Source organism: Spinacia oleracea, chromosome 2, assembly GCF_020520425.1.
Source record: "Spinacia oleracea cultivar Varoflay chromosome 2, BTI_SOV_V1, whole genome shotgun sequence".
In the NCBI taxonomy this organism is placed as follows: domain Eukaryota; kingdom Viridiplantae; phylum Streptophyta; class Magnoliopsida; order Caryophyllales; family Amaranthaceae; genus Spinacia; species Spinacia oleracea.
The window spans coordinates 100,706,270-100,716,566 of record NC_079488.1 but is presented as its reverse complement, the minus strand read 5'-3'; the positions used below and the strand labels follow the sequence as shown (position 1 = coordinate 100,716,566).

General features: G+C 31.8%; 1 protein-coding gene across 3 annotated transcripts; it reads right to left on the bottom strand.

Moving 5' to 3' along the window:
• Window positions 1-568: 568 nt before the first annotated feature.
• LOC110788970 (zinc finger protein ZAT9) lies at window positions 569-10,024 on the bottom strand. Of its 3 annotated transcripts, XR_008928358.1 has the most exons (5): window positions 8,665-10,024; window positions 4,265-4,279; window positions 4,080-4,094; window positions 3,541-3,593; window positions 1,169-1,466 (listed from the first exon to the last, which is right to left on the bottom strand). XR_008928358.1 is itself a non-coding variant. In XM_021993608.2 (2 exons), the coding sequence occupies exon 1, from the start codon at window positions 9,709-9,711 to the stop codon at window positions 8,698-8,700; it is 1,014 nt and encodes a 337-aa protein (XP_021849300.1). In that variant the 5' UTR covers window positions 9,712-10,024; the 3' UTR covers window positions 569-714; window positions 8,665-8,697. The 3 variants fall into 3 exon arrangements, 1 of the variants encoding a protein (XP_021849300.1); XR_008928359.1 differs by lacking the exon at window positions 3,541-3,593 and having other exon boundaries at window positions 1,170-1,466; XM_021993608.2 differs by lacking the exons at window positions 1,169-1,466; window positions 3,541-3,593; window positions 4,080-4,094; window positions 4,265-4,279 and adding an exon at window positions 569-714.
• Between the last annotated feature and the right edge of the window lie 273 nt (window positions 10,025-10,297).

The following is a 10,297-nucleotide window of genomic DNA, read 5'->3' as shown; positions in this document are numbered from 1 at the left end:
TCTTATAAATGGTTGCAATAAGCATTGATTGTATGTAAAATGAGTGTGAATTAAAGAGGAATATAAATCCATCTCAGATACTCCGTATATTTTTTACAAAAATATATCACCCCTCTAAACGACAAATAGGCTAGATAACCGCTAAAGAATAAAATTAATATTTTTTTTAAAATGACATCTGTTTTTGAAAAATGGCATCCGTTCTCTGAAAAATGGCACCTGTTTTAATGCTTGTCTTATCCCTATTTTGTCATTTAGTGGGGTGATATATTTTTGTAAAAACATATCTGATATGGGACACGCCGCCCTCGTGAACTCCATGCTTCTACTGTACGTTCGTTCTTACTAATTACCAAACTTCACCTCATACCTACCCAGAATAAGTACTACTACAAGTCTACAACATAAATTATTTTTGTTTTTTCTACAAAAAATTTATTCCCTTGTCTAATTACACCATAACCTTCCAAGTTCATAATTGGAGCCACAACTAGTATGGTGTTCGTCGCGGTCGATATTGTTACTTTCGACAAATGGCGGATCTTAAACAGTTTTACGAGAGGGGCAATGGAAGATTTAAACAATATGGTACTCCATATGAAATATATGTAATTGTACACAAATTTAAAGGGAAACTAAAAATACACTATGGAATTTTCCGCCCGGAGACCGATCCCACCAAAGGCAAAGGGAAGGCCCGCCATTTCTTTCAACCTACGAAGTACGGAGGATGAGTATTCATCAGTAAAAGTAATTCATTTAATTTGTCTCATTTTAGTTGCCTCTATTTGACCAAAAAGTCACATAAATAGAGTCCGATGGAGCAATTAAAAAACCTAGAAAGGGGAAGTATCTGTTTTTATTTGATACTTGGTCATTACGGGCACTGCGAAGTACGGAGTACTCTACAAGACGCCTATACTTATTTCATGACTAGTATTTTATGCACGCGATGCGTGCGTGAAGTTTAGAATGCATGTAAACCAACATTAATAAATCAATATTTATGATCGTAGAATGACTATCTCTATATTTTTCTTCAGACAGTTTTTTTAACCAATGGTTTAATACCTATTGGAAGATTTCATCACAAATGCATGGTTGAAAAGTTAAGAAAAAAACATATTAGCACAATATAAAGAACATACGCAACATTATCAAATCCTAATCTTATATGCACGCGATGTGTGCGAAAGTATGAATTAAAGTTAAAATTATTTTGTTACAACTAACATATCTCAACGAAAAAATCAGAATCTCACTTATGCTTTCTAACATTTAAATAATCTTCTAAACCCTTGTATAAATCATCACGTATCTTATCTTGGTTGAGTGCAATCCACCTCAAATTATTGGCTTGCATTTTGACACAGTTATCTACAATAAACTGTTGGAGTAGACGTCCGCCTCTCGAGGTTAGTGAATCAAGTTGTTGTCGCCCAGTTACTGACTCTGTCATAATATCCCTACAAAATCAATAGCAAACTCGTAAATTAAAAACCACAATTAAATGTTATACGAATTATAATTGAGAGTGGATAATGTAAGTTATATATGATGTGAAAAAAATATTATTTAATTTCACTTGCAATAGCGATGCATGCGGAATATTATTAATAATTTAAAAACCAAAAATGTTGTAAAAATTATGTTGGAGAGTGGACAATGCACTTAGTCACTATTTTTTTAAAAAAATAAATAAATTATTTTAAGGTTTTATTTAGATTAAAGTCGAGTTTTTCTTTTCCGCTAAAACGAAAATTTTAATTTAAAATATAAAATAAAGTAAATACTTTATTTTGATGCCTTTTTGCTTTTCTTTTCTACTAAAACGAAAGCTGTAACTTAAAATAGATTTTAATATTTGGACTTTTGATGTTTTTTGTTTCTCTTTTACGCTAAATGAAAGTTTTAATTTAAAATAGATCAAATATTTAATTTTGATGCTTTTAGTTTATCTTTCCTCTAAAAATAAAATTTTAATTTAAAATAGATTATATATTTGGACTTTTGATACTTTTTATGGTTATTATGCAGTAAAAATTAGATTTCATTTAATTTCAGCTTTTAAGTACAATAAAGATTATAATTTTCGTTTTAAGCAAGTTTAGAAAGTGGGCCCATTTTATTGACTGAGCCCAGTTTCTTAAAGCCCGTTTAATTCATAAGGCTTGAAAGGCCTATTTCCTTTTGTTCATAATCTTCCTATCTCTTATTTCTCTCTCCTCATACCGCCGTTGATGGCATCCAACCCTATTTCCTTTTGTTTCTTTCTCCTTTCTCTCTCCTCATTTTGGTGATCTCCTTCTTTTCTCTCAAACTATGGAGAAACTCTCCATCTCACCTCTCGTTTCGCCGCACTTTCCATCTCATATCTCCTCACCGCACTTTCCATCTCAGAAATGGAGATGATCCCTCCTTTGTCTCACCTCATTTCCAACTACTTTGAAGAAGATCTGAGCAAAAATGGCGATAACACTCATGCATATTTCAGATCTGTTCAACAAATGGTGAGCGCATAGGTATATCTCTTCGTCTTTTTATTTCTTGTGAATTCTAATGATTTTTTTTGCTTTATTTCCTTCTAAATTTCCAGATCTTGTTGTTTTGATACTGATTTATCGTATTTCTGTTGTTTTTGTTTAAGACCTAATTATTTTTGGAATTTTTAGTTTGCATGTCGTGAAATTATACGGATTGGAGAGGAAGAAGCAAAGGCGGATGGCGGGGCGAGGCGTTGTGCGAGGCGAGGCGGGCGAGGCGCTGTGCGAGGCGAGGATGTGAGTAAGTTCAGGTACTTTCTTAGAAGTTGCGAGGCTGTATTGGTCTGAAAAAATGCATGTTAATGCATACTCAATAAACCTAATTGAATCTCACCATAAAAGAAACCTAATCGAAAGTTAGAAAGGTGTTGGAAAACTATAACTCCTCACTGTATGTTTTGTGACTGAAAGGAGGAAATTCATGCATAACTTTGATGTTATTGATAGCATTGTATTTGATGCACTGTAGTGTACTGTTTCGTGAAATTGTACTGTGTTGTGAAATTCTGTTGTTTCAGAGTTGAACCGTGTGTGATGAATTTGTAAACATGTTTTTTTCTTGATATTTAATGATGGTTTAATGATTTGCGAGGCGATAGGTACCATAATCTGATTTGCTTGATATTTAATGATGGTTTAATGATTTCGTTTTATATGTCTCTTTTATTTTCGAAATTTCACAATCTGAAATTTATTTTTTTGTTTGAAATTGGGTTATTCGATTTATTAGGGTTTCATGTTTGAAATTGAACCCAATGTGAGGATATTAGGTTATTGTTTTGTTTTGGGTTCTCGGTCATTGAGGTAGTTGGGTTTCATGAGGGATTCATTTCTAATTCGGGATTCAAGTAATTAAAGTAATTAAAATAAAATAAGAGTCGATTTAATTAATTAAATTAGGAGTCGATTTATCAGCATGAATTCATATCTGAAATAATTAATTAAATTAGTTTAAAATCATAGCTATTACTATTATTTTTGTTTGATTGGCACATACCGTATGTTGTTCGTTATTTGATCTCGTTATGAACTTTTAACCCAACTTCAAATCTGCATAAAAACCAATTCAAGTCCATTATTTTCTGATTCATAATTGTAATGACACAAATTCGTAATTCTCCCAAAAAATATTTCATGAAAAATATAAGAGATTATTTAATTAAAAGCATGAATTAAAATTTGAAATAATTTATAATCTTCAATTTCATATTGCAGATTCAATTTGAAATAATTTATATTTTGCAGATTTGCAGATTTTAATCTGCAATTAAAATTTGAAAGAATTTTTAATAGTAGCATGAAAGTTAATTGAAACTCATAAAAGCATGAAACTTACATACCTTTTATTTTCAAATCTGCAAAATAAATTAACGAAATTCTAATGACAAAAATATTATAAACAGAAACATAAGAGATTCATAAATCTCTCAAAAACCCTATAAACCTTAAAAAAATATAAGAGATTATTTAATTAAAAGCGTGAATTAAAATTTGAAATAATTAATTTAAATTCATAAAAGAGTGAAAGTTACATACCTTGTACTTTGAAATCTGCAATAAGAGATTAAACAAACATGAATTAAAATGTGTATTATTTTCTAAAAAACATGATTTTAACATACAAAAAAAAATATATATATATAAGAGATTGTTTAATTCAAAGCATGGATTAAAATGTGAAATAATTAATTGAAATTCATAAAAGCATGAAAATTACATACCTTGTATTTTCAAATCTGCAAAATAGATTAAAGAAATTATATAAGTTAGACCGATTTAATTTACATAGCAACAATCTTTAAAAAGCAAATTTGTTTATGCATACAAATTCACGAATCATTATTAATTTAGTTTAATTTCTGTTATGCATACTATATTCCATGTATTTTATGCATATGACAATTTTAATGGCCTTATCCTTGTTGGTTATGCATTAATATTCACGAATCTATACTAAAGGTGTTATTATTTTTATTGTTTCTTGCAAGGATTCGTGAAAAGTATACTTACTTGTACGGGAAAGACTTCAAGAACGATGATATGGTTCTTCTGAGAATCAAACGTTGCAAATGATTCTTCTTCTTCTGAGAATCAGTGCTGTAAAACGTTGTTTTCCGGTTCTTGTTTCTGGAGAATCTTGTTTTTGGAGTTTTTTTTTTGAATAAGCTGTAATAATGTGTAATAATTTCTTTCCTAATGTTTATTTGATTTCCTGATTTAAGTAATCAATCAGCCCTAATTTAAGTAGTGCATTCAATTGTTCAACCTTATGGGCCCTGGTAAATGATTCTAGGCGTTTTATTAAGCCAGTCAAATAACCTTTTACTGGCACACAAACATCAGGAGGGTATTTCTGTAAAATTAATGGTGGACACGAAAAGTTAATTTACAAAAACAACCTCAGGAGCTGGCTTATAGAATAGAGATACAGTGAGTTTAAGGTTGTAGCGTACATGGTACGACTACAAATCACGCGAACTGAAATCTTAAAGCTTTGATACTCCCTCCGTATTTTTGTAAGAGATACACTTGGCCGAGCATGGGTATTAAGAAGAATAATAGAATGAAATAAAATAATAAAGCAAGTGGGGTTGGATAGATATTTTAATAATTAAACATGTGGGGACCATGTCATTTTGGTGGGTGGAGGGTGGAGTGGGTTTATGAAATTATTTGTTTAATAGGATGGTGGGTGATTAATAATTAATGGCTGCATAGGTATGCATCTATCTCTAGATGCATATGAGCTAAAACACACTATATTATACCCATTTTTCTCTCTCCTCTAACCTTTCCCCATTTTCTATCTCATCAAACCCCATTTTATTTTTCTCTCACCATTTTCTCTTTCATCAAAACCTCCACATTCTCTCTCATCAAACTACTATTTTCTCTCATCAAATTACATATTTATCTCCCTTTAAACCTCCAATTTGACTCTGATGGATTCCACAGTGACGGTTACTCATGCGATTCTGGCGAATTTCTAGTCGGATTCGTCAAATTTCTGGTAAGATCTATCGAATTTTTGGTCGGATATGTCAAATTTTGGTCAGATCTATGGATTTTCTGGTCGAATCTGTCAAATTTCTCATTAGTTCCGGCGAATTTTTGATCAGATCCGTCGAATATCTCTCTCCTCTCTTTATGCCAATCCATGTTTATTTGTATGAAATTCGTGAGTTTCCTTTGTAAATTGATCTTTAATACGCATTTATTCAAGGTTCATTTGTTGTGAATTCGTGTTTAATAATTTGTTAGTTTCGTCACCAAATTTGATTGTGACTTTAACTTACATATTGTCGTTAATTGATTTCGTGGTTGGAGATGTTCAAATTAATATATGTAGATGTTCAAATTAATATATGTAGGTGTTCATTTATTTTGAACAACAATTTTATGCTGCGATTTTAGATCTATCACCGTTCATGTTTAATTTATAAAGTTCGATGTTCAGAATTGTAGAATGAACTACATTTGGTAACTTAGTATTGTGTTGTTGTTGTTGTTGGTATGGTTGTTGGGATTGTTGTTCGTGGTGGTTGTGGTAGTTATTGCTTAATATTAATTTTGAATTTGTATGTTCAGTTTATAATTTATCATGTTCAACATATAAAAGATGATATTCACAAATAATAACACTTTTGTGTGATGTTCAGTTTTTCAGCTCTCGTGTTAAACTTATAAAGAATCATGTTCAACTAAATTCAACTTATAAAACTGATATGTTCAACACTTTGGTGTGATGTTTTTCAACGAAATTTAACTTATAAAAATAATATATGTTCAATACTTTTGTGTGATGTTCAGTTTCTCAAGTCTCATGTTCAACTTATAAAGAATTATGTACAACTAAATTTAACCTATAAAACTATGACATCTTCAACACTTTGTGTGATGTCCAGTTTCTCTAGTCTTATGTTCAACTTATACAGATCATGTTCAACTAAAAGGCAAGCATCAACATTAATAAAAAAGCATCAACATCAAACAACGAGCCAAAAGCATTCTTTAAAACAGATGTTCATTAGTCTTTACTAAAAGATCATGTTCATATTTTATAAGCAGGTGTTCATTATTCTTTACTAAAATATCAAAATTGGTACCTTCTAAATATTGTCATGTTCAGTTTATAACTCATCATGTTCAACTTATAAAAGATGATGTTTAATTTATAAAAGATGATGTTCACAAATAAGAAAATTTTTGTGTGATGTTCAGTTTCTCAAGTCTCGTGTTCAACTTATAACGAATCATGTTCAATTAAATTCAACTTATAAAACTATCATATGTTCATGAATAAGAACACTTTGTGTGATGTTCAGTTTCTCAAGTCTTATGTTCAATTTATACAGAACAATGTTCAACTAACAACATTATGATTTTCATGCAGGAAGGAAAAGGTTAATATGAATGCGCCAACAAAAGAAATAAACCGAAATGGAATATGTGGTATTAAGAGAGGCTGCAAGAATTGAAGGCAAAAACAACAAGAAAAGAATCTGCAAATAAGGAAGCATGTAGAAAGAGGAAAAAGACCGGTGTAGCAAAAAAAGTGAAACCCGAAAGGAAAGAAGCAGAAAATTTAGAAGCATATAGAAATAGAACTAAAATAGAAGAAGCGTATAGAAAAATAGATGACAAGTTCAGTTTTTGAACATGAATGTTCATTAAGTTACTTTAAATGTCCATTTGTTTGTTCCTTATGTGTGCTTGCAGCTTACTCAAATAATGAGATTTTTTTGGGGAAAACAAGCGTTATACAAAATTTTAAAAAAAAATTAAAATTAAAAATTAAAATAATTTTTTTTTTTTTTAAAAAAAAAGAGGAAACAGAATAATGCATTAAAAAAGGAATGCTGAAACTGCTGAAACAAAGCAATTGAAGCTCATATGCATGCAAAATTGCATGCATAGCTATGCAGCCAAAAATTTGGGGGTGGGTGATAGGGTAAATTAGATGTATTATTTAATTAGATGGTGGAGTTGATAAATTACTAAAAATGGCAAGTGTATCCTTAAATAAATACGGCCGGAAAAGACAAGTGTATCCCTTAAATAAATACGGAGGGAGTATTATATTCCGTATTAAACAATGTGTTACATTATGAAGACTGTTTTAGTAAATTTATAGAATTATACTTCCTCCGTCTTTTAATACTCGCAACGTTTGTTAGTTTTACGCATGTCAATGCACAACTTTGATCATTTATATCTTAAATTCTTTTTATGCAAAAATTATAAAAAGTTGATATTTTGAAAACACACATTGAGACGGATCTAACAAGATCCCACATGACTATGTTTTATCTTATATAAAAAACACTACGAATAGTCAAAGTAGATTATATGAATAGTGGCAAAAGTCCAAACGTTGCGAGTATTAAAAGACGGAGGAAGTAGTATTTTTTGATCATAAAACTACAAAAAATGAGTAACAGAAAGTATATGATTTTTGTATTAAACAACCCGTGAAAAAGAACACATTGCTGATCTTCCTACTGCGCTCTTGACCAACTGTAATCTGCAGCATTATATTGACAGGTGGAAACTTACTATTTTTATTCCCCCAAAATACAAGGTTCTTATTTATTCAACTTTTCTAGGACTGACTTTTTCCTTCTCTATTTTTAAAAAAAAATTCTTTTGAGTATAATTTCAACTTCCAAACCTCGCAAAAACAAAACAAAAAAAAAAGTAGTTGGAATTAATCTAATTGGAGAGGCAGTTAGCTAAACAGCTGGAAACTAGGAACAGTCCTTGAACTTCATTAAGCTTAAACAAATCTCAACTACACTAATTAAAATTACTTAAAACTTACTTAATTAGCGCAAATGATACTGATGGAGCTACTTCCACTACTAATGTAACTTCATTAATGCAATTTGCTTTAGTAAACTTTAACCCTATTATAAAATAGAGTACGAACGGAGTATATGGTTCTGATCATACTTCTCAACAATTGTAACAAGAGTAGAAGTAGTACTTGGAATAGTTGATAATTACTTACAACTTTTTTTGTTTCCAACAAAAAAACTAAAATGACTAAGTCATACTTTATGATAAAATGCTAATTTAAAGAACATGATAATTAATTTTGAAAAAATAAAATAAAAATTACCTTTTGACTTTTCTTTTTTCTATTTAATTCTGATCAGAAATGAACATCCGAAACAGCTGAATCATCATCGTCGTCAACCGGAGCAGGAAGATTAAGATCAATCAAACTCTCATTATCAGTAATAACCATCTTCTTACTCTTCTTAGGAGAATTAGTGTTGTTGTTAGCAAGAACATGAGATCTCTTATGCCCACCAAGAGCTTGTCCTGAAGCAAACACTCTGTAACAAACTGGACATTCATGAACCTTCTTCTCCAGTTCTTCCTCCAATCTTTCGTCTTCTTCGTAAAGATAACTAATTATTCTGTCGTTGCCGTCATCGCGAAGGCGTTGTTTCTTGTGACTCGCTCTGTGACCACCTAATGCTTGGTAAGATTTGAAAACTTTGTTACAAGTATCACACTTGTATCTCTTCTTGTTACTAGTTCGGGTTGTGGTTGTTGTTCGTGTTGTACCAATATCACAGTCGTCGTTCCACTTGTCACGTGACATCATCATAAGGCAGAAGGCTAAGTCTTCATCGGAAGTCACCTCCGACACCGAACTTCCCGGTGCTTCCACCGCCGCAGCCTCCTCGGCTGAGTTGTTGTTATTGTTGTTGATGATGAAATCGTCAGGATCATACTCATTCAGATGGCGGTAATGTCGTCGTTGAAAGTGATATTCCGACGAAGTAGTTGAAGAAGATGGTTTTGAAATAATCCGCTTGGATCGCCGCTTCCGAGTTGGATTCTTCTTAAACGACTCAGTCTCGCTTTCTCTATCTTGTAGCGTAATGAGTGAGGATGATCCGGTCGGCTCAGCTACTGCATCGCGTTCAGAACCCGATGACGAGGAGGAAGAGAAAGGTGGCGATGAGGGTGACTCGGTTTCCGACACGGTTTCACAACTGGGTGTTTGTAGTTTTTTTGGTGGTGGTGGTAGCGGGCGCGGCGGGTCGGGTTTAGGAGGGATTGGTAGATTCATCATGTGAGACCTCATGTGGCCTCCTAAAGCTCTCCCATTAGCAAACTTCCTATAACAAAGCTTACACCTTTGCCTCTCCATTTTGTAAGCATAAAAAAAACAGGGGAAATGAAGTAAAACTAAACTAAGAATAAGCTTTTTTTAGTAGAAAGAAGTAAAATTTGCACTTTTTCTATGAGTAAGGGAAGGGGGTGAACTTTGCGTGAGGTGTGGAGAGTTTTTTTGCACAAAAGTTAGTGTGTGTGTGAGAGAGAGAGGAGAGAGAAAGTGGAGATTGGAAGCTACAATATGAGTAGGTGACAAGCATTCCTCCACCAACGGGGAATATATACAAAACACCCAAAAGAAAAAAAGAAAAAAAAATTAAATTTATTTTTGGGTTTAAATTGATGGGTGTTGAGGAAAACTGAGTTTTTGGTGGGATCTTCTTTTAAGTGCGAGGAGAAACGGCAAACGTAATTTATGAGGACTTAATTACGCGTTTGTTAAGTATCCTCAAATCATAAAAGAACAAACATATAACATGTTTTAGTTTCAAAGGCTCTTTTTGTATGCCCGTTTCTCTACTAATATGTTTTCATTTCTAATATTCTTTCAACTTAAATGCTATAATATTACTATCAAAGTATCAATATTAAGTATTTATTTTTAATTAATAATAAAGGGA

Coding starts and splice junctions, on each gene's coding strand:
- LOC110788970 (XM_021993608.2), bottom strand. CDS start 9,711: ATGGAGAGGCAAAGGTGTAAGCTTTGTTATAGGAAGTTTGCTAATGGG.